The following is a 24764-nucleotide window of genomic DNA, read 5'->3' as shown; positions in this document are numbered from 1 at the left end:
TTGCATCGTTCCGTTCTGTTCCACAGAGGGAGGGAGGGAGCAGCTCTACTGCACAGGAGAACAATCTTGCCTGTTCTTGATCTCATTTCTCCCCAGGTGTTTATTCCTTGGTCTCTATGTGCTGCATTGGATCAGGTTAAAGTCTAAAAATAAATCAAGTTATTCCTGTCTGAGAAAAAGATAGGCTTTTTAGTAAATGGTGTTGGGACAAATAGAAGTCCATCTGGAAATCATGAAGTGATCCTAAACCTTACACTGAAATACACTCCAAATGGACCAGAGATCCAAATGTAAAACATGAAACCAAGAAGTATTGCACAGGTGAATTAATTTATAAACTGAGAGTGAGGAAAATCTTTCTAAATTCAGCAATAAAAATGGGGAAAGACTGATAAACTTTACTACCTAAAAAATAAAACACCAGAAGCAAAATCAAAAGACAAATGACAAACTAGGAGAGAACATTTGCAAGTTATCTCAAGGATGAGAACAAGTACACAAAAAACTCTTAACAACAGAGAAGTCCAAAAATGGGACAGAAATATAGACAAGAGTCATGAATAGAGAGAACTGTGAAAACAGAGAGAAAAAGAAATGCAATTCACCCCATATGGAATGATGCTGAATTTCCCTTATGATAAGAGAAATGCAAATTAGCATTCTCCTGGATCCAAACATTTGATAACATACTCTGTTAAGAGTATAAGTGCAAAATGAGACAAACCCTATGCTAGAGGATTTAGCAAAATTTAACAAAATTACACATGCATTAACTGTTGACCCAGCAATCTCATTTCTAGGAACATACCTTGACAATACATCTCCACAAATAATAACATTTGCATAAGTTTATGCAACACAACATTGCTTGTAGTAGCAAAAGATTAGAAACAACCCAAATTTCCATCAGCAGGAGAGGCAATAAATAAACTGCAGTACATACATGAATTGGAGACAGGTGTCATAAAAAGACAAATGAGAATGTCTGTGACCTGAAATAATCTCTAGAATATATTTTTAGATTTAAACAGCTAGACCACAGCAGTATATAGAGCATGCTGTATTTTGTGTGTAAGGAAAAAAAGGATTAAGAATGTATTTAGGTATTTGCTAATATTTGCAAAAAGAAGCAATAAAAATAATTACCTGTAGGAGGTCGGGGGAATGAAGTGAAGGGAGAGGGTTGGAAGTGAAACTTCTGTGAGTTTGGTTACCTTTTCATATAGTTTTTAACTTTAGGGCCACGTAAATGTTTTACATATTCAAAAAAATTAAAAAAGCAAAAATCCTAAAATGGAAAACAAATTAGGACAAATGAGCCTAACTTTATTTCAAATGTGGCAATGACAGCTACACAGAGAACAGAATTATTTCAGTATTCTAATTATATACCCATAATGGGATATGATCTAAGGATAAATGAATAGAAAGATCTTGGACTTCACTCAGTAATTTATTGTTAATATAGTATTATAATTCTGAATTAGGAGAAAATAAATGTTATATTATTACAAACGAAGACTTTCAGTGTCAGAGAAAAGAGATACAAAAACAAATATTAAATCAAAGAACTTAAAACACTGTAAGGTTAAATTTGAATTAAGAAGATCCACATAAAATCAGCTTTTAAAAGTTTGTCTTTCCTAGATCTGTCCACTGAGGAGGTTTAGCAGCAATGATACTCTAGTCTTAATGAGCACACCTTGCCCCTTAATCTTGGTATCTAAATATCATTCCTCACCAATACGGAGAATGTCCTTATTCTTAGGAAATGCATGTTGAAATATTTAGGAGTGAAATGTCATGAGTCTGCAGTTTATCTTCAAATGTGTGTGTGGATGTGGGTGGGAGGGTGGGGTGGTAAGAATTTAATTACTACACCAAGCAATCCCTTTTCCTGCACCTGGCCTAACCTCCTGAAGAATGAACTTGAGCTGTCCACACTTTCTTGATGACATAGCTTCCATTCCGAAGATGAAACAAAACCTGGAATAACACTCATGAAAAGATCTAAATTACCAAATTGCCTGTTCCTGAGATTTGGAGATCCTAAAAATAGTGACTGTGTGCTCTAATTTTCTGCTTTAAGCTACTTAAATCCTTTCAATTCAGACATTCTCAAGAGCATATATGATACTTCAACCTTATTAATCAAATGCATTTACTGAAATACCATTTCGTAATGCTTTTTTTCAGTTTCTCTGGCTGGAGAGCTTTCATAAGCAGTTACTGGCTTTGATGTGGCAGCAGATGTTGCACAAAGGTCTTTGCTTGAGAATTGGGAAACAGGTTCTTGCTGGGGCTCTGCAACTAACTTGCTGTGTAGCTTTGGGTTAGTCACATCACCTTTTGGGATCTTAGTTTTCCAACTGCCAAGAGTAAATATTGGACTTTTCTTCCACAGTGATTTAGAATTTTCTCCAAGTAGAGTGATGTCTGCCAATAATAGAAGCAGCAAGAGAGACAAGAGTAGGGTTTCACTAAAGTATGAGGTAGCACCTGGAATAGGAAAGGAACCGCCAATCCATATAATTTTTTGGTCTCAATCCTTTGTCAAATTCTTTAAACATATTAAAATGAACAAGAGTAACAAATAGTTCCTCAATAACAAGAAATATTTTGGTATATAATTTTATTTATAATGGTCCGTAATTCCAACAAATTTTTTTTCTACCTAAAAGGAAAAGGATGGGTTCCAAGTGGTTTCAGCTATCCACACTTCCCTATGCCTGCAATGCATGTGGCAGCCCTCACAACTATGCTAGACTTGGCTGAGGATGTGTAACACACCTCCGATTTGGGTTTAATATGTTCCCAAATAATTTACCTTGCCAGTACTGTTGAAACACAGTAAATCCTCTGTTTACTTGCATGACTGGGGAATTAGACAATCAACCATAACCATCTATCAAAAGTGTTAAAATTCAAAATGCACTAAGCATGAAATCCAATTGAAAACCATTTCATTCTCTTAATTATTCATTAGGTTCCTCAGAGTCTGAGAGACCTTCAAGGTCATTATTGTGAACATTAATTATCACTGTATTGTAGCAATGGAAAAATGGGTTTTAAAATAGTTCCGTGTAGTAGAATACTGCTAGTAAAAATTCACCATTTTATTTGGGGGTGTGTGAATCCACCCTTCTGCTACACGGTGCGAAAATGGGAATATTGGAAGTGAACCTTCAGGAGTCTTTTTGGTGTCTGGGATGGGTTCCAGTTTACATAAACTGTGCAGAGGCCTGAAAGGAGAGGGCACCTGCTGATTGGGATGGGGGTTGGGAGTGGGTGGAATGAACCTGTGCCAGGCAGAGATGGCAAGTTTTCCACTGGCCAGGGGTGATGCTTTGCCCCTTAGCCAGTGGCTATTTCGTTGTTGTTTTTTAATTCATCCAACATTGACCAGAAGCCTTCTATTTACCATGACTTGTGCTGGTTTGGAAACAACAGAATGGAGTTGGTTGGGTGGTACAGCTTCAAGTAAACTCTTTCCACAGTATAAGCTGGGAGTATACTTTTCAGCCATTTCTTCCTAGCCCCTCAAAGCACACAACCAGTAGTGAGAGGGATTGTGAAATTTACACCTGTTCAATATAAATGCATCTAATGACTGATATGTTTAAATATGAGTTCTTCAAGCAAAGCTCTATAAAGTGTTTCATTTTGTAGTGACTGTTCAGAGACCTGTTTTCAGGCCCCCTCTGTGTCCTCTTTCTTTGGCACTCCACTTCCACTCCAACACACACTACAACCCCAATTCTCAGGACTAGGCTTGCTTAGGCTAGGGACAGTCCGATGAGTTCAGCTGGTTGTGTCCATATGACAAAATAATGCTAGAGAAGTTCTGTGAATGAATTGGGCTGCCACTCAAACAGAATCGTATTTGAAACTGTACTAGTTGGTCAGATTCTACTTTCCGGGAAAGCAGAATTGTCTGTATTTTCATGACAGACTGATTCTTCGACTTGTTTTAGATGAGTGGCATGTTTAAGACATTGTGAGGAGCTATGTCTTAAATATTAGCACTAGGAATGCACCATAAACAGCTAGCAAGGGTGTGGATATGAGCCCTGTGGCTGGCTGAGAGGGCAAGCTGGCTGAGTCATCTGCTCTCCAGGTTTGCGGCATTGCCATGATTTAAAATGTCCAATTCTTTGACACTCCCTTCAAAAGATAGACCTTAATTCCCCTCCAATTGAATGTGGGCTGGAGTTAGTGACTTGCTTCTAACATCTAAGAACAAAGCAGAAATGATGGTGTGTGCGTGTGGAGGTTAGGTGATTGAAGGCATATGGCTTCCTGTTTGCTCTCTCTCTGAGCCCGCCCTCTGTGGAAAGCCACCCCCCATGTCACGGGCATATGGAAGCAGCCCTCTGGAGAGCTCTCCTGGTGAGGAACTGGGCCTTCCAGCCAACAGTCATGTGAATGAGCCACTTTGGAGGCAGTTCCTTCAGCCTGAGTCAAGCCTTCAGATGACTGACTGCAGCTGCAGATGGCAGCTGGACTGTAATGTCAGGAGAGATTCTGAGCCAGAAGTACCCAGCTAAGCCACTCCCGCATGGCTGACTCTCAGAGACTGAGTGAGAGAATTAATATTGGTGGTTTTAAGCTGCTGTGTCCGGGAGTGAGTTGTTCAACAAAAATAGATAATATATGCACCTACCTGAAACAGTTGTCCAGTTACCTTTCTCACCCCTTCACTGGATGGCGCTATTGTGCAGCTGCACACTCCTGCGAAGAGGACTGTCTCACAGCTCTGAGGTGTGTAGCACCTGCTCAGAGCACATTGGGAATCAGGTCCTTGACCACAGTTTCACAAACCATCTAGCTGCTCTCTGGATACTTGTGAGTTAAGTATTTTTACCCTTGAAATACACAACTTAATAAGCTTTTCATTTTTTACAAATACTAAAGAAAAAAGATTTGTCACAATATCCCATCCATATCCCATTGAGCAGATTGAATATCCAACATTACATGCATTTATTGCTTTGATTCTGACAGCTAAAAATCCCATTAAAATGACACATGCTTTACCAGGAGTACTTACAATCCAAATTCACCAGTTTGTATTATTTTTATGAACACTATAAAAATATCTCAAAAAAAGCTTCTCTTCTTAAATTTTTGTAAATTATAACCAAAGATTAATATGAATTGCATAATTTCAAGAAATAACATCTATTTCTTGCTTGTGAAAATTATTCATCTCTCCATTATTCATCTCCTCAGTTGTAATGCAAATTGGAAGGTTATCCTTATAGATGAGTAGTTTATAGTCTGGTCAGTCAATGACTAAACATTTCAGTTTGAAGAATGCACATTTTCACCAAGAATAATGTAGAGCTTGAGTTTGTGATAGATGACCTCACCAATAATTCTTTACTTCTAACTTAATCAGAAAAAGCATCTTAATTTAATTGGCTTGTATTTGGGGGAAAAAAAGAAGATAAATATAATGCACGTTTCCCTTATGCTTTACAAGTTCCCTAGAAAAATCTGATAGAATTGTGCTTTGGAGATTTTATGACTGTTCATTTATTGCTGCCCATGATATCCTTATACTGTATTCAGAACATGTAGTAAGTCCCACTAGTTCCAGAAGGGAAAATGGCAACTTTTTGATTTATCATCCAACAATGGTTACTTTTTGCTTTCTAATTTGTTTTCTTTAAGACAAGAGATGAAAACACTGAAGTGTTTTTGTTTTTAGATTTTTCATCTGTCTTAATTTTGATTGCTTCTGGTGGCAGGGACGTGTGGAGAAGTAGATAAGAATTCCAGGTAGAGTGAAGACTTGAGTATACATACTCATACCACACACACACGTATGAGATATATATCATATATAACAATTATGTGTATGTGGTATATGTAGACACAGGAAATAAAAAATAAACCAGTTTCCTCTCGGGACAGAAACCGAGTGGTGGGAGGTTAGGGAGAGAGACCTACTTTTCACAGCCTACACTCTTACAGTGTTTTTACTTTTATACTAAGTGCCTGTGTTACCTATCTTAACTTTTTTAAATCAAAAGACATGTAAAAAGGCTGGGTGCAGTGGTTCACACTTGTAATCCCAGCACTTTGGAAGGCAGAGGCAGGAGGATCACTTGAGGCCAGGAATTTGAAACCAGCCTCGGCAACACAGTGAAACCCTGTCTCTACAGAAAATTTAAAAATTAGCCAGGCATGGTGGTATGCACCTCTAGTCCCAGCTACTTGGGAGGCTAGGTGGGAGGATCGCTTTAGCCCAGGAGTTCAAGGCTGCAGAGCTATGATTGTACCACTGCACTCTCCAGCATGGATGACAGAGTGACATCCTGTCTCTAAACAAAAAAAAAAAAAAAAAAAAATACATGTAGTAAGGAAATCCAATAATCTTTTGTCCTCTTACCAAGTTTGTATATCTCTGAAGGTCACTGTTGGGAAAGCTCATGGTGGCAAGGCTACTCCTAACTGTTAGGAGATAATTCTATATGAATCTTTTGCATGTCTATATATCCTGAGGAAAGGCACTGACATCTTTTGTTTCAAACAAAGGATTTTTGAAGGATGTTTACATAGAAAACAACCTTGAAGACAGAGCTAGTTTCTGCCCATAAAGCAGAGGGCACATTTGTTTGCTGTCCAGGATAATAAAGATAATGTTTCCCTCAGGTTGAACAAGTTTGCTAAGAGTCGCTTTAAAAGAATGGGGTTACCTAAACTCAGAGTTTCTTGGCTATGATGCAAATTCATTGCATGTGCAGAATCGACCTGGGCTGCTCCACATTGTCCCCACAGGACTTGGAGGGTACAGGGAATTGACACAAATATGAAGCCTCTGCTGACTGCTACACAATGAGTAATAATGTCCTTTGTCTCTGACCCAGGAGTCTCATCTTCTGTCGAGAACTATGAAACTGTGACAGGCTAACTTGTTAGCTCACAAGTGTGGTAAAATTTCAAACCCTTTGTAGTTCTTGACACTAATAATACAGATTTTGATAGTTAAGACACCCATCTTAATCAAAATCTAAATTTAGAATGAGCAGTTCTCCGCAGGAGCAATTTCACAGAGGAATTCTATTACTTCAGTGGCTTTATTCCAGGCATGTGTTAGATACACAGAAGACACAGAAAAGACCCCTTGGTCATTTAGCTTGTTCCCTGCTAATACAAGAAATTAAAATGGTACTGCAAGCCAAATTGTGTCCTTGGCTTTGGCAGATGCCAAATGGTCATTACTCTATGTTATAGGTTTCCAGTAAAAACACAGCAAAAATAAAACACCTTGCCTAGGATATTCAAAATACCTATATGATATTTCATCTACTCTAACTTGTATCCGACACTACAGGGAGGATGAAAAAAGTTTACATATTTCCTTCCAGAAGGAAGAGAAGGGTCTTTTAATATATGAAAATACATTTCTGTTTTTCATTTCTCGATGTGACCTGGATAGGTCAGCGACCTGTGTAGGCTGTAGAATGTATTTCTGTTGGGAAAGCTCATGAGTTGTGCTGGTGGTGGGGCTACTCATAACTATTGGGAGATAATTCTGTGTGAATCTTTTGTGTGTCTGTACATCTTCTAAGGAAAGGTACTGATATCCTTTGTTCCAAACTATTTTTTGAATGATGTTTACATAGCAAACAACCTCAACGATAGAGCTGAAGACATCAAAATGTCTTCAGCAAAAATGTAAAGGTCTTTTACTCTTCCTTTTGTTCCTACTTGATATGTTGAGACATTTTAAACATTATGTGAAATATTTGACTATAATTGATTTGATCTAAAGGTTGCTGTTATATTTTAAACATAAATTTATATAATCAGAATATTAATTCTGTTCACCTCCACTGTTCTTTATATAGACATTTTATCCATTGCCTTCTAGAAGCTAAATTTGCACATCTAAACTATTTTCATTATGTCATAGATGCCTTCTGAAGGCTGTCCAAACATGAAAAATCAAATGGTGAATTACCTCCATTAAAATCTGAGTCATGTTGGGAAGAGTTTAGGATGGCAGTCAAATCTATTATAAAAACTGTGTAGTGCTGCATGGAGATGCTAGAGAATATTTAGGGCAGCAAAACATATCTAAGGCATCCTGTCAAAGTCCTGGCAGGAAACAGATGGCATACTCAAATTTGGTAATTTGAGCAGAGTTTTAAAAAAATACTATTCACTAAGGTATGAGCAAAGTTTGAGGAAACCACAAGGGCTGGTGCAGCACCCTGAAGCTGGTAATAATTGAGAGTCATTACCATTCCAGGCCTGAAGGTCAAGGACAGAGAGCAGTTACTCAATTATATGGAGAGAGCTGCCTGAGTAGAGTTGTGGCCTTCTATCCATGGACACAGGCAACTTGCTATGACTCAGGCACAGAGACAGCCAAGGAACAAATATTCTGATCTTACTCTCTTCCCTCCCTCCAGTCTCCTGCCAATGCCCCCATTAACTGAGCTCAATCAGGGACCAGAGGACAAGGAAGCCCACTGGTGTTGTCCATAAAGGTCAGCCTACCAGGGCACAGAAGAGGATGGAGAAGGGTAGACAGTGGGTGTGGATGGACAGACAGAATGTAACCAGCATAGTCAATTTAATCTGAAATGTGTTTCTTAACCACTGAACTCTGTATCATATTTGAAGGGGACTGTTACAATTTTGCAACTTTTTTTTATAAGCACTGTTTTTTTTTCCCCCCATAGGAAATAATAGGTTCTCTATATTAATTGAGGCGTGTTGTATGTATCATGTAGAATCATGGGATTTTTTAGCTGAAGGGGAGGTAGGGGCTATCTAATGAGTCCCTCTCACATAATATGTTTAAACATGCCTTAGAAAGAGGGAGAAGCATCACTATGTTTATGCCAAGTCACAAAACTTTTAAATAACTGGAACTTCTGCCTCAGCTTTTGCTAGTATTAAAACCTAACTTATAGAAAATCAATTAGCAACTCTGATTTGAGAAGAGTAGGTAATAAAATCATTTCTCCTTTCTCTTAGAAACCACCTAGCAGTAATAAGGACACTGAGAAACAGAAAAGCAAACCTCATCTTTGACAAAACAAGGAGACATGTTCACTCCCATATGCAGGCAGTGGCTGTGGTTCCAGGCCCCGCATGGCTCCAGGAGCCTCCTCAGAAGCAGAAGCTCCCATGGTGGGCCAGCCCAGCAGTGTTGTTCACTCTACGGTGTCCAGCCGAGAACTGCTTCTCTAGGCCTTCCAATGATGTGGTAAGGACTTAATTCTCTTTATTAAATCTCTTCCTTTGTAAAATACATAAAGTGATTTCAGTTTTCTGAAGTGGTTGAAGGAATCAGACCCTCAAGCTGGGAATCTGGGATAGGTCTGAATGGCTGGGTTTGAAGATAGTGGTGGCCTTGCCACCAGTGGAAATGGCATACTATGAATCTAGGCATGCAGTGGGAAAAGTTACGTAAATTATCACCTGTGGTCACCTGGAATGAATAGTTTACTGAAGGCAAGTCTTCAGTGGCTGCTACAATAGGTGGTTGTTTCTTTGGTTTTTTTTTTTTGAGACAGAGTCTCACTGTATCACCTGGGCTAGAGTGCAGTGGTGTCATCATAGCCCACTGTAACCTCAACTCCTGGGCTTGAGCAATTCTCCTGCCTCAGCCTCCTGAGTAGCTGGGACTATAGGTGCCATGTCACCATGCCCAGCTAATTTTTCTTATTTTTTTGTAGATATGAGGTCTTGCTCTTGCTCAGGCTAGTCTTGAACTCCTGGCCTCAAGCAATCCTCTCACCTCAGCCTCCCAGAGTGCTAGGATTACAGGTATGAGCCACCACGCCTAGCCTTCAATAAACGGTTATGATGAGAATGAGGGACACAAGAACTGTCACATGGGTTGGGATTTTGACTGTACTGGAGAGTTTAAAGCAAGAGAATGATGTATTTCAAAAATTAAAATCTTATGATTCTGGTACATAGATAAACCAACAGATTAATAGAACAGAAGAGAAGTTCATCAATATAGAAAGAAATTCAATGTATGATAATGGCATTTAAAATCAGTAGGGGAAATATGGATTATTAATTATTAAAGATGGTTGGGAAGGTAAAGTTGGATCCATTCCACTTACCTCATATCAAAATAAATTCCTGATGGGTCAAATTTTAAAACAAAAAAAGTAAAACTATGAGATGTAAAAAAGAAACTATGGAAAGATTTTCAAAGTAATCTCAGAGAGGTGAAGGCCATTCTAAGTATGATACAACTCAGAAGTAGTAAGTAGTGAAAGAAGTTTGGTAAAATTGACCAGTTGTTATAGAAATGTCTGCATGGCCAAGAAACAAAACCAAACCCAGGCAAGCAAGCAAACAAAATAGCATAAAGAAAATTAAAAGTCATGATAAATTGAGAAAAATTTGACATTCACATTTAAGAAAAAGGATTATTTTTACTTTTATATAGTTTCTACATTTAGTAGAAAATTGGAAAAAATATATAAATAGGTAACATTCACAGAAATGACAGAGAAATGTCTCTTTAACGTGAGAAGATGCTCTCACCCTTACTCATAATAAGAGAAATGCAAATTGAAACATTTTTTCATCTATCAAATTGATGAGTCCACTGAAGCCTATGTCACCCACTGATTACTACTAAAACCTCTGGTCAAAACATAAAAAACTACCCAAGGACTCTGAAAAGGAAATAATAGCAGGTGGATTAGGCAGGAAACTCAAAACTTGAATAAAGACCAATACAGGAGTGGTGAGATTCCTGTTTTTGTTTTTTTCTCCTCTACCTCTTGCTTCCATCTGAGGACAGAACAAATTGAGAACTGTTAACCACATACTATCAGCAAAAAGTCCAAGAAAAGCCTGACAGTGTAGCAATAGGACCAGGAAAAAAGGCTGTTGTAAGCTAGAGAAAGTGGGGGAAACTCGTGATTGCTTTCTCCTCTCCCTCTCCTGCCCCGAGGCCAGCCTCAGTTAGGGCGCTGCACTGTTGTGATACAGTGACATGGACACCTAAGACCCTGAGAGAAGACCTGCCTTTCTAGACAGAGGAACCGGGAAAAGGTACTCCTAGGAGCCAGAGTGAGCATGGAGGAGATCCCTAAGGGGAGAGGGATAGAGAAAGGAATCCCTAATTCTGTGTGGTGGTCTGTCATGCAGCAACAGGTAACTGATACAGTAGTCCCCCTTATCCATGGTTTCACTTTCCATAGTTTCAGTTACCTGCAGTAAACCACAGTCTGAAAATATTAAATGGAAAATTCCAGAAACAAACAACTCATAAGTTTTAAATGGTGCACTGTTTTGAGTAGTGTGATGAACTCTCCCACCATCCCACTCTGTCTTGCCCAGGAACATCCCTTTGTCCAGCGTATCCATGCTGTATACGCTACCTGCCCATTAGTCACTCAGTAGCCGTCTAGGTTATCAGATCAAAACCCACTGTATAGGCCGGGCGCAGTGGCTCACGCCTGTAATCCTAGCACTCTGGGAGGCCGAGGCAGGAGGATTGCTTGAGGTCAGGAGTTCGAGACCAGCCTGAACAAGAGTGAGACCCCGCCTCTACTAAAAATAGAAAGAAATTATATGGCCAACTAAAAATCTATATAGAAAAAATTAGCCGGGCATAGTGGCGTATGCCTGTAGCCCCAGCTACTGGGGAGGCTGAGGCAGTAGGATCGCTTAAGCCCAGGAGTCTGAGGTTGCTGTGAGCTAGGCTGACGCCACGGCACTCATTCTCGCCTGGGCAACAAAGCGAGACTCTGTCTCAAAACAAACAAACAAACAAACAAAAAACCACTGTATATATAGGGTTCAGAACTATCTAAGGTTTCAGGCATTCCCTAGGAGTACTGAAATATATCTCCTGTGGGTAAGGGGTACTACTGTGTGGGATCTGTGTCATTGACTTAGGTCTACTATTTGTGTTGTCCAACCATTAATTTTTTGAACTTAACAGAAAGTTTTAATTTGTGAATTCTGGAGATGAAACAAGATTATCCAAGTGAAAGGGACTTTTTATATTTCCATTCAAAAATTTCTTCTAATTCTTCCAGCCATATGTTAACAAATAGTAGAAACTGAAGTTATATGGAGAGATGATCGTAAGTTCATGGAATGAGAAGAGAGGAAGAGTACAATTTAAAAACAAAAGTATAATGAGTAATTAATGTCCGAACCTATTGAAGTTCATGAACAATTCATCCTGATTTTCAGGAGAGAGAATATCTGGACACATCCATACAAGACCTACTAAAAGTTATGTAAGAACTGGTCAGTAATGTCATGAGCTGCTGCGACAGCATCAGGGGTCTAGAAAGAATAGCAAACAGCTCCTACCAAGTAATTAGTCTTTGCTTCTTTCTCCTAGTCTCCCTACCTCCTGCCTTGAACCTGGAAGATCCAGAGAAGGGATAGGGGAGTGAAGAGTGGACCAACCTTCTTCTACTGCCCATCTTTAAGGCATCAGTCTGGCCTGAGCTGGATGTATGAAGGCATCAGTCTGGCCTGAGCTGGATGTATGGCGGCAGAAAGAGTTCATTCATTTTTTTTTTTCATTCCAGAGTTATTGCCTGTCTACTATGGACCCAAAGCTGTTCTAGGCACTGGGGATACAGTCATCTGTCATTATCCATGGGGGATACATTCAAAGACCCCAGAGGATGCCTGAAACCGAGGATGGTACCAAACTCTATATGTACTGTTTTTTTCTATACAAACATACATACATACCTATGGTAAAGTTTAATTTATAAATTAGGCACAGTAAAAAATTGACAATAAGTAATAAAAAAGAACAATTATAACACTATATTGTAATAAAAATTGGATGAATGTGTTCTTTCTCTCTCTCAAAATATCTTATTTTTCTGTACTCACCTATTTTGGACCATGGTTGCTGAAACTACGTAACTGAAACCTAGGAAAGCCAAACTGCAGATAAGAGGGTACTAAATCCCTGCCCTTGTGAGACTTACATTCTAGGGAAAGAAAGTGATGATAAACATAGTAATATAAAACAGTAACAATAGTCAACAATAAATTATCATATACTTTAAAATAAAAGAGTGGAATTGGAATGTTCCCAACACAAAGAAATGATAAATGCTTGAGGTGGCGGATACCCCAATTACCTTGATTTGATTATTACACATTGTATGCCTGTATCAAAACATAACATGTACCCTATAAATATATACAACTATTAAGTACTCATATAATTAAATACAAAAATTAACAAAAAGAAGGTGATGAATGCCGTGGAAAGAAGTAATCGGACAGCAGGTAAGGGAGTGGTGGGGTAGGGAGGAGAGCAGGTATTAAATTGGATGGTCAGCAAGGGCCTCAGGGAGAAAGGCAGATTCCAGCTAAGACTTGAGGGAGGTAAGGAAGTGAATCAAATAGCTCACCGGGAAGAACTTTCTAGGTAGAGACAATACTTAGGGCAAAGACCCCGAGGTGGGACGTGAGCGGATGTCTGGCGAGTTCTAGGAAGAGCAAGGGGACCAATGTGGCTGGAGCGGAGCAAATGGGAGAATAAAAGACGATTTTTGAGCGGTAAGGAGAGGCGGGGCTGGGATTTGGCTTTAGTTGGACATGAGGTTTTAATCACAAATTCGATCTGGGTTTTTTACCACTTGAAAGCTACAATTAAAATGAGACTTGTTCTTACCCTGCAAGTGACCAGAAAACTGGATTCAGGTCCTTAAAAGATGGAAAAGAGGGAAATTAAAGGGCAGATTGCTTTCTCCGGCTCTGACCCGGCTCAGCTGGAGAGCCCAGCTAGGTCCCACCCCCGCTCGGAGTGACAGCCCAACCAAGCCTGCCTCTCCCACCGCGGTCCCGCCCCGTGTGGTGCAACAGTACCCCAGGCACGACTCTCCCTTCCATCCTCCTGGGCTCCGGTTCCAGGCGACAGCCGGTCAGACCTGCCTTTAGTTTCTCGAGACCGGTCCGAGGCCTCGCCCAGAGCGACTGCCCAGAAGGCCCAGCTCCTCCGGCTGCGGCCCCGCCCCCTCGGCGCGACTGCTCAGTGAAGCCCCGCCCCTCCTGCTGCGTCCCCGACTCCGCCTGCGCGTTCCCGCGACTAGGCCCCGCCACGCCCAGCGCTCGGCTGCGTCCGCCCCTCAGGCTCGGCCTGGCCCCCCGGCGCAGAGCGTCCGCTGGCCCGGCCTCCTGGTCTAGCCCGTTCCCGGCCCGCCCCCGAAGACGTGGAGCCCCGCGACAGCGGGTGAGTTGGGGGGCCCTAGGACCCCTCGCTCTCCGCGGCTCAGAGCCCCGGCGGCTACCGGCGCAGAATGCCTCCAGAGGCTCCTCCCAGCCGCCGCCCTGCGTTCCCGGGGCGCCTCCCGGCGTCGGCTATTCCGGCGGGGAAAGCGCGACCGGGTTGGGCGCGGAGGCTGTAGGGGAGCGGGAGGGAGGAGCGGAGGTGTTGGGGGAGTGGCGGTCGCAGGGCTGCGGAGAGCCGAGGTTTGGGGAGGAGATGTGGGTCTGGGGCGAGCGGGTGGAGGGCTGAGTGCTGGAAGAAACCTGGTGAGGCCGAAATTTAGGGCAGGTGGAGTCAGGATAGGGGGATGTGGGGACTTCAGAGCCTTGCGGAGGAGGTAGCGAGTGGGGCTGGAGAGGTCGGCGAAGCCTAGTGGAGGGCTGTGGTTGGAAGTACCAGCTCTCGGGGGCTCACGGGTCACGCGACCTCTGGCGGTCCCGGGAGCAGGGAGGGTGTCGCAGCGGGTTTGGCTAGAGCGAGCTTGCAGGATAATGCGGGCTCTCTCACGTCGGGGTGATTCGGTTTCCAGGTTTCTGACCGAGACATATTGTACAGTTTAAAGAATAGATGCAAGTGAGGGGCAGTGCTGGGACCCCTGAGAATTGTGGATGGAATGAGGTTCTCTTCCTCCAGGCTGCTCCTCATTTTCTTGGTGCCTTCGCAGCACCAGTATTGGTGTGCGCTGTCTTCTGCGAAATCTCTTCCAACAACTGGGACAGCATATGGAGGTCCCAGACTGAAGAAAGTACAGCTGAGGTTTATTCAGGCTCAAGACACAGTTGTACTATATTCCCTTAAATCCTGCAGAGTTTGAACCTAATCCTGTGGGGTTTAAAAAATTTGTATTTACTTTCACATGTCTACTTTTAATTTAAAGTCACACTAACTTAGAGAACTAGGTATTTTCTAAGGGCCCATCCTGTGAGTATGATGAACAGTTTTAATTTAGCTATGGAAAGTCGATCATCTATTCTGACCAGCTGTTGCTGAAAGAATTGTAGAACTGCAGATAAAGAATGAAATTTAAAAGATCTAAAATAATGGAAGAGGGTAGAAAAGGCCTGGTAAGTTGAAATGTATGTATACACTTAAAAAAACCCAGTGAAACTTTTTTCATTGTGGAAAACTTAGAAGACAGAGAAGTGTAAGGATGAAAATTAAACTCTCTTGTAATTTTACCACACCATTAACATTTTAATGCTTTCTTCCTCATTTTTGTATTTTTGTATTCATAAATGTACATATTCTATAAATGGGGTAATATTATTATATTACTTTGTGTTTTGCTTTTTCCCCCCCCACACTTAACATTTTCTTACTTAGCATTTTCCTAGATCACTAAAAATTCTTAAACATCAATGGTTGTATAATCCATTAATCATACAGATTAATTCTTTTATCAAATATCAGCATGTCAGCTGGGTTCATAGTACTAGCTTGGAGGTTAAGAGTCAGTGTTGCTCAAGGTAGAAAGATATATTTGTCATGAGCTTAAATGATGGCTGTATTATACTTTATTAGCTTGTTCCTCATCTGTTGCATATCTAAATTGTTTCTAGTTTTTTACTTTTATAAGCAGGGAAACCTGTGTTTTTAACGGTTACCAGCTCAGAATAAGTGTCACCTGTGAATTAGAAGCTATTATTTTTAGTGTATATGTGTTTTTGTGTATATGTGTGAGAGAGAGGAAAAAAGGGAAAATTTTTGGAAGAAAGTCTTTTAAAAAATTTTTATTTTGAAATAATTTTAGGTTTACAAAATTGCAAAAATACTACACAGCGTTTCTTGATCCCCTTCACCTGGCTTCCCCAAATGCTAACATCTTATGTAACCATGGTAGAAGTACTGAAACCAGGGAATTTATGTTGATACAATTCTATAAAGTAATCTACAGACCTTATTCAAATTTCACCGATTTTCCTACTAATGTTCAAGATCCAATCCAGGATCCTACATTGTATTTAGTTGTCATATGTCCTTAGTGTTGTTTGATCTGGGTGTTCTCCTAAACAGGATGACCTGGAGTAGGCCTGTTAGAAAGCATATATCTTCCCTAAATTCATATCTAATATCCTGTGCCTTAGAAGAGGATATTTATTTTCCTTTCCTGTATTAGTAGATTACTGTTTGATTAAATTGTGTAACCAATAAGATACCTTTTAATTACTTTTATATGCCATTTCTAAATCATCAAGGAGTTACAGAATAGAAGGAATGATCTGAGTAATCCATGCTATAAAAGGATATGAATTGGCAATGAGAATTTCTCAAAAACAGAGTGCCAAATGCCAACTCCTGTCTGGATATTTTGGAAGAAAGAGTAATGACCTTTACTCTTTCGTGAGTGTGTCCAACTTGTCCTGGTATTAAAACTGAAAACTAGGAACCTCCTTGGTCTGGGGCAACCTCAGCTTCCACCACAGTTTATTGCAGACATTATACTCAGCTCCGTAAGTGGTCTCCCACATGCTAGGCTGACCCTTTGTGATCTGTGATAGTTCCGTATTGACTACATTAATTCCTTGCTTATGATGGATTGGTGACTCCCATTGTATATTAGACAAAACTAATTTCCTTTGTAATCAGGAGTCCTAATTAGATACCAGCTCATTTCCACCCTCCCCCCACGCCCCACCCCAGAGTTAGTGCTCCAGCCATACCTAACCACTTGTATTTCTCTGAGCCCATTGGGTATTTTTTCATCATTATTTTGTAGGGAAATACATTTCCTCTACTTAGAATACCATTCATTTTCTATTTGACAAACTCCTATTCATTCCTCTAAATCCTGTTAAGGTATCACATTCTTTGTAAATACTTTCTTATTCCTCGTGTGAGGGCACGTTTTACACTGTTATCCTTCATTTACCTGAATGTTTCCTCTGCTGTATTCTGAGCTGCTTGCAGATAACGATGGTTTTCTTTCTAAAGCTTGGCTCACACATGTGCTTTGAACCATTGGTTGAGCCTGTCATGTAACCCATCTAGATCATCAGAAATTTGCCTTTATCTTGGAAGCCAGAATTAGGTGTAACTGAGAGAAAATGCAAACAGTCTATAGCATATTTCTCTTTGCCTTAATCCATTTTTGCTTTTTATTTTAATTTGCAGCAGGTTTTTCAAAGATGAAAGTGACCTTATCAGCTTTGGATACTTATGAAAGTTCTTTCACGCCTTTGGTGGTCATAGAACTTGCTGAGGATGTCAAAGAAGAAACCAAAGAATGGCTGAAAAACAGAATTATTGCTAAAAAAAAAGATGGTGGTGAGTAAAATAGTTACTACTCAGACTTAGTCATGCTCAGTAACTAAAAATATATTTATAAAAGTGTTTTACAATTCTTACTTATTTTACTGATATTTATTTTTTTGCCCTTTGTTATCTATCAAGGACTTGAAAAGTGGTTTTAAATCAACATTAGACTTTAAGTCCCCATTAGACTGTAAGCAACATGATTAGTTTTCTTCACGGTTCTAAACACTGTGCCTAGCACAGTGCTTGTTGCGTATTAGGTGCTTAATAAATATTTGTCAAATGGATGGACAAGTATCTACTGAGTGCACTTTGTGTGTCAGTGATGGTGCTAACAGAGAAATAAATATGGTCTCTGCTTGCAAGGATGTTACTGTCAGGGAAGGGAGACAATGCCAGTTCCTAGAAATTCAAGTAAAAAAAATGTTAGTGGTAGAGCTGTCACAAAGCAGTGCATGGCACTTACGAATGAATCATATGTATATTTACTGTAAAAGTAAAGGGAACGCTAAGATGACACTTTGGCGGTGCTTTTTGGGTGACAAGGGATGACTTAAGACACCAAAGTTTAGCCCTCTCTTGAAGGGCGACAGTGGTTTGCACTGGGTGAGAAGGCAGAGGGCGTTTTATATGAGCAAACATTTCAAAATTACATGGAACAATCTCTTAAACTGTACTGAGTCTTTAAACACTGGACTAAACTTAGACTCTTTTTTTAAAAAAATTGTGACTGTAACTAAAGTGATTTCTATCTTTCTTTTGTTTTGAGACAGAGTCTCACTCTGTTGCCCGGGTGAGTGCTGTGGCATCAGCCTAGCTCACAGCAACCTCAAACTCCAGGGCTCAAGCAATCCTCCTGCCTCAGCCTCCGGAGTAGCTGGGACTACAGGCATGTGCCACCATGCCCAACTAATTTTTTCTATTTTTAGTAGAAATGGGATCTCACTTTTGCTCAGGCTGCTCTCAAACTCCTGAGCTCAAGCTGTCCTCCCACCTTGGCCTCCCAGAGTGCTAGCATTGATTACAGGCGTGAGCCCCTGTGCTCAGCCTGAAGTGATTTCTTAAAAATAAAATTTTGAATCACAGTGGAATTTAAAAATTTTTCCAAACAATTGAATCAGCAGGAAACTTAACAAGAGTATTTACTTGCTGAAATTTGAGGTGTTTCACTGGACTTGAGTCCCTTCTTTAAAATTTCTGTGATTTAAGAGCATTTGTAGTGTCTTAGCATGAAAAATTCCAGTGTATTCCCAGCCTTCTTTTCTGTGGATTGTGTGTCTTCAGGGACACACAAGGATTGGGAGGAGATGGACATCTTTCTACACTGAACGACAATAAAAAAAACTTTTCAAAAAAGTATTTTGGATCTTCCAAGTAAAGATAGTGGATCTAATAGTCGTGTTTACTTTTATTTTCTTCAAAACCGCTATTAAAATGATAATAAAAATAAAAGGACTTTTTAAAAAAATATATAAATGACCTAAGTCCACATTGACAAAAATAAAAGGAGAAGATACAACAGCAACAAAATTTTAGAAGGTAGAAAACAGGTAGATGAATAGTAATTGACTTCTCAGATTTGAGAAAGCTAAAACTTAAGCTGGCAGGGGAGAAAGTTGAGATGCAATTTGGTATATACTACAGAATACCCCCAAAGACTCAGGAATTGGGGAAACTGGGGGACTCTGGAGGTGGAGATAAAAGTACTATCTAGAAAAAAGAGGATTGACTGAGATTTGGTAGTTAGATCGCTGTATCATTTCTGTATTCTACTACTGCAGAAGACTTGAGGTTTATTCCTTGGGGAAGGTCAGATACATGGTTTTTGGCATGGGGGCTCTATGCACAGTTGAAGGTAGAGATTATGTACTGAATATAAGATGCTAACAATACCATCCCCTCCCGCCACACCCCTTCCTTGTGGGGAGGAAGATGAGGACTTTTCAAAACAAGATATTGACAAATGGTTCTTCATAAAGGTTATACCAATTTCTACTCTAGAAATGGCTGACAATGCCTTTCCCCACACACTCATGTGTCAGTTTGGGTCTTCAAGCAAGAGATAAGATTATGATGCACAAGAGGTTTATTGAGGGAAACATTTGTGGAAAGCTAAGGGAGAGGGAGCAGGAGTAGGCATGGAGAGCATTCAGACTTTGGTGTAGGTCTGACGCTTGTGAAAGGAGAGGGAAGGAAGGAGGATTGAGTAGGAAGAGCCTCAGGGCACAGCATTATTCTGAGAAACTGTCAGCCAGGCTCAAAGTTACCCTTTAAAACAGTGGTCCCCAGCCTTTTTGGCACCAGGGACTGGTCTCATGGAAGACAATTTTTCCACAAACTGGGCGGAGCTCAGGCAGTGATGCGAGCTATGGAGAACAGCTGTAAATACCATGAAGCTTCTCTCCATCACCCACTGCTCACCTCCTGCTGTACAGCCTGACAATTTTTTCATGGACAGGGTTGGGGGGTGGGGTGGGGCAGAACTCAGGTGGTGATGCGTGGCCTGGTTCCTAACAGGCCATCCGCTGGTACTGGGCTCTGGCCTGGCCTGGGCTCTGGCCTGCAGCTTTAAAGGAAACCCATGTTGAGCAGGAATGGCTTTGTTCCAGCATCCCCTCCATGCCCAGCCAATGGCTGGGAGCAGCTGGGGGAAGCATCCTAAGGTGCAGCAGCAGAAGGCTGTCAGTCAACCTCACTGCTTGGAGCAAGTTCTCTTGAAGGGGAGAGGTGGTTAGAGCGGGGCATCTCCATGGCCACCACACTCAACAATCTGTTATCAAACTTTCCATCTTTGCAGTGTGAGAAATGAAAAATAGCATGTTGGTATAGTTTTTGCATTTATCTTAATATGAGTGAGATTAAGGATCTCATATTTAAGAGCAATTTGTATTTTCTGTAAATTGAATGTAGTCTTTAATACCTTTACTGTAAACTACCTAAGTAATAGTATCATAATACATTAATCTTAATGTATTAATCCAGGTGATAAGTGAAGTATAAATTCTGCTCATTATCCTGTTACCATCTGATTAGTACTTCCATAATGCCTGATAACCATTTCTAGAGGGTAAATAGTAAAGAAATAATATACCTTAAAAAGTTTGACGTAGGTAGAAATAAAAATTTAGAAAAAAATCCTTTTCCTCCACAATCTTTTAAGTAATAATTACATGTACAGTATCATATCATAATATATACTCTTAATGTTTTGGGAACTTAGTTAAGAAAAATATCATTAAATCTAATTGAATATGGAAATTTATGGGAAAAAAAATCACTGTAAAGTTATATTGCTTTTTGTTATTTAGTATTTAATGTTGACAAAATCTGTTATAGTCCAGTAATTGTTTGTCGTTTTTTTTTTACTGGAATATTTTATTCCAAATTAATTTACTTAAATTTTGGTCCATTATGTTTATACTAAGAAACTACATTGCTTTGCTCCGTATTTTCACTCAGTACAGTTTTAGACCAAGAGCCCATAAATATTTTATTCTTGTCTCATATCTACTAAATTTGCATAAGTGGCAAGCTACTCATTGCTACATTTTTCAGTTTTTGCGGTTATTAAAAAACTATAAAGAACTGCCATCCCCAACTTACTTATATTTCTTATTTACTTGGAAGATAGATTGAAATTGTTAATATAATTTTTTTCTTCTACCAAACTAGAAACATTATGTTTATGAAGAAGGTTTTCATTTTTGAAACTTTGATGTTTGTCTTTCTAAGATTGTGCTTACATTTTGTTTTTGAAGGTGCTCAGTTGTTGTTTAGACCATTGTTAAATAAATATGAGAAAGAGACACTAGAAAATCAGAACTTATATCTTGTTGGTGCCTCCAAGATTAGACTGTTACTGGGGGCAGAAGCAGTGGGATTGGTAAAAGAGTGCAATGATAACACCATGAGAGCCTTCACATACGGGACCCGACAGAACTTCAAAGGTTTTGATGGTAAGCCCCAAATTCTTTGTTTCTGCCTGAATCCATTTATCAAAAAGAAGTTTTCGATGAATAGATCAGGGGTCCGCAAACTTGTTTAATAAAGGGCCAAATAGTAAATTTTTTAGGTTTTGCAAACCATGTGGTCTCTGCTGCAATTACTCAACACTGCCATTGTAGAGGAAAAGAATAGCCTCAGACCATAAGTAAATGAATGGGTGAGGCTGTGTTCCAATAAAACTTTATTTATAAAACCATGTGGCAGGCCAGATTTGGCCCACAGACCATACTTTGCCACCTCTGAAATAGATGAACACAAATTAGAAGGACATGTGTAATTTATATTATTCTATTCTAATTCTGATAATAATGAATATTCACTGGCTTGAGATAGAAAAATCTTGTAATAAGAAACACAGTAGTGGTTCAGTATCCAAGAAACCTCATTTACTGAATTTTCTGGCTCGTGGTGAATGTGGTAGGGTAATTGGTTCTGTACTGGCCCCAAACCAGATTCCAGTAGAGAAAATTTTCTTGAAAGAACTAAGAAAGCCAGCATAGATACGGTATCAGGATGCAAGTTTGGCTTCAGAATCAAACTAGTCCCTTCCAGGTCTTTCAGAGTTAGAAGATTGTGCTTACACTTCTTCAGACTCACTTACTCTGGATTTTTATACCTTAGTGAATAAATAATGAAGGTGAAATTTGTCTCATTTAAGAAGGTTTGCCTGTCAAAAAGTGACATCGTTTTCTTATCAGACTTTGTTCTCCCTCATTTGTGGAAGTGATGTCTGACTTCGGAAGGGAATAGAATGGGCTTGCGAGTTTGGAGGAGGAGAATTTGCCATATAGACAAACAACTTCAATTCTATCCCTGGTTAAAAATATTGTATTTTGAGAATTCAAGAACATATTGCCTTCTGCTCATTGGTACTAAATGAGATCAGGTATATGTTGTTTGAATGTACCTTATTATACAATAACTATTAAAATGATTGAGGAATTGTATTATGTGAAGGTATAACACAATTTTTTTATTCTTATAAAATACCTAAGGAGTTTTATGTTCAATTCACCAGTTTTATACTTTGATTATTCCTTATGTTAATTGTTTATTGTTTATATCATTATTTCCATAATGCCAGGTAATTAGAATATTACTTAATTTTATTTTGATTATTACTGAGACAATAACTGGAAATTTTTGTTTTATTTTAGATAACAATGATGATTTCCTCACAATGGCAGAATGTCAATTCATTATCAAACATGAACTTGAAAATCTTAGAGCTAAAGATGAAAAAATGATCCCTGGTTACCCCCAAGCAAAGTTGTATCCAGGAAAATCATTATGTAAGTCATTGTGTCAACCATTTTCATGAGTACACATTCTAATGCAACTGTTTTATTCTTAATAGACATAATTAGCGAATCAGAGAGGCTTTTTTTCTCTTACTGAAAAACACAGCTTTACAGTAACTTATATTTTCGTGAACATGTTTTTTGTCCTTTGAGCCTCATTGCATTATACCTTTAAATCAATATATTTGTTGTGTATGGTTTGCTACTTATTATTTATCAAGGTCTCACAGTATTCAGTTAGCTTAAAATTCATTGTGAACACATGCATATTTTATTACTCAGTTAAAATTAGCAAGCTTTATGCCCTAACATTGTATACTATAAAGAAAAGATGTGGGGGAATATAAAATGGGAGACATTGTCTTCCTGGAACACTCTTTCCATTTCCTCTGATTTCACTGGGTGTGAGCACATGCAAACATAAAGACTTATAAAGTGACATAGTACCTGAATGCAGATTAGCAGTTTGCAACTTTTCAGTTTTGTGAATTTCATTTTAATGAGATTACAAGTTTGCAGAATGAAAGAGTTTTACCACAGTGCATAATTTCAACTGTGCTTTAACCCTAGATAGTGGCAATGCTTCAGAGCATTTTGCTGCCCAAAATGCACTTTAAATACATAAGCTTCTGTGTTCCCTAGTCTGGTTTCCTTTTAATAGTCAGTGTAATACTACCTTCCGATCTTCACCTAGAAGGACAGGTCCCCCCAAACCAGTCCATATTTACATTTTCCCAGTTGTCACCAAATGTATTTTAAAGCTTGTTTGGTCAAAGTAAGATCCAAAGATCACCCATTTTGTTTGGTTGTTAAATTTCTTAAATCTCTTTAATATAGAATAGTTTTTCTTTTGAGTTTTTTTCTCATGACTTTGACTTGCTGAAGAGACCAGGCCATTTGTCTTATAGATTGTTTCAGATTATGGATTTTCTGATTGTTTCCTTCTTCCTCTAACCTCTGTATTTTCTGTAAACTGGAAGTTTTTGGCAAGAATTCTTCCTAGGTGATGCTTCATCTTCTCTGGTCTTCCTCATTTCCTTAGACACGATGGGTAATAGAAGGCCTTCTGAGTGAGATTTTCTTTTCTTTGCCTCTCTAATAAAACCTTCCTAACTTCCTCTCCTGTGATGGGGATTTTGCTTTACTTTCATAGATCTTTTCCAAATATGAATTTTTATTGACTTACCTTTCTTCTTGAATTTTGGAGTGTTTTTCTTAGGATAAATTGTTTATTTTTACTTTTTTATACAAAACCTTTTTTTTTTCAAAGTAAGATATTGTATTTATTCTAGCGTATTCTGAGCTGTGTTCAGGATGTTGAGGAAAACAGGGTTTATAGTCTATACTGTGGACATATAAATTTTTCTTTTCAGTTTTCACAATATGTGGCAGAAAAATACTTCCCCCAAGCATTTTGTGATTTGCGCATTTATTTTCTATTAGTTTTTGTCAATTGAAAAAAAACACATGTATATGAGAAAAATTCAAGCAGTATAAAAACTTAGACAATGAAAAGTTGTCTCCTTCCTATTCCATGGTCCAAGTCCCTCTCTCCCCTCCTAATGTATACCCTCAGAGAAATATTGTTCAAGAGAACACATGTTCAAACAAATGGGGATTATATTGTACATACCATTTTGGACCTTGCTTTTTTATTTAATAATATATTTTGATCATCATTCTAGATTGCCACATTAGGTCTAACTCTTTCTGGCCACCTAGTATTCCATCGTATGGATGTCATCATATTGATGGACATTTAATTGTTTTCCTCAAGTTTTTTCCTTATAAACAAAGTAGGAAAATTCCCAGAAGTGACATTGTTAAAACAAAAGTATATGCATCTTTTGGGGTAGATATTTCCAAATTGCCCGCTATAGTTATTGCTTCAATTTTAAAGGGAATACTTGTATTTGAACATTCAGCATGATGTTGGTTTTTGATTGTAGGTAATTTTT

The 24764-nt window shown here is 39.1% G+C and overlaps 1 protein-coding gene and 1 long non-coding RNA gene across 5 annotated transcripts in view; both read left to right on the top strand.

Moving 5' to 3' along the window:
* LOC123623542 overlaps positions 1–12763 on the top strand; it is a 39405-nt gene extending 26642 nt beyond the window's left edge. For both annotated transcript variants that reach the window (XR_006729890.1, XR_006729888.1), the window contains exons 3-4: positions 8998–9229; positions 12546–12763. This is a non-coding gene — a long non-coding RNA (uncharacterized LOC123623542). The remainder of the gene's footprint in view (positions 1–8997; positions 9230–12545) is intronic.
* A 1316-nt stretch (positions 12764–14079) lies between these two features.
* ANO10 (anoctamin 10) overlaps positions 14080–24764 on the top strand; it is a 177678-nt gene continuing 166993 nt past the window's right edge. The window contains exons 1-4 of one of the 3 annotated variants that reach the window (XM_045530741.1): positions 14080–14212; positions 17363–17512; positions 21259–21456; positions 22663–22797. In XM_045530741.1, the coding sequence (XP_045386697.1) occupies positions 17374–17512; positions 21259–21456; positions 22663–22797 (472 nt within the window). In that variant the 5' untranslated portion in view covers positions 14080–14212; positions 17363–17373. Of the gene's footprint in view, positions 14213–15220; positions 15313–17359; positions 17513–21258; positions 21457–22662; positions 22798–24764 lie in introns of those variants that run through there. The other 2 variants (XM_045530740.1, XM_045530742.1) reach the window with 2 other exon arrangements.

The sequence above is a fragment of the Lemur catta genome, chromosome 18 (assembly GCF_020740605.2).
Source record: "Lemur catta isolate mLemCat1 chromosome 18, mLemCat1.pri, whole genome shotgun sequence".
NCBI classification, from domain to species: domain Eukaryota; kingdom Metazoa; phylum Chordata; class Mammalia; order Primates; family Lemuridae; genus Lemur; species Lemur catta.
This window is presented reverse-complemented; position numbering and strand designations above follow the sequence as displayed.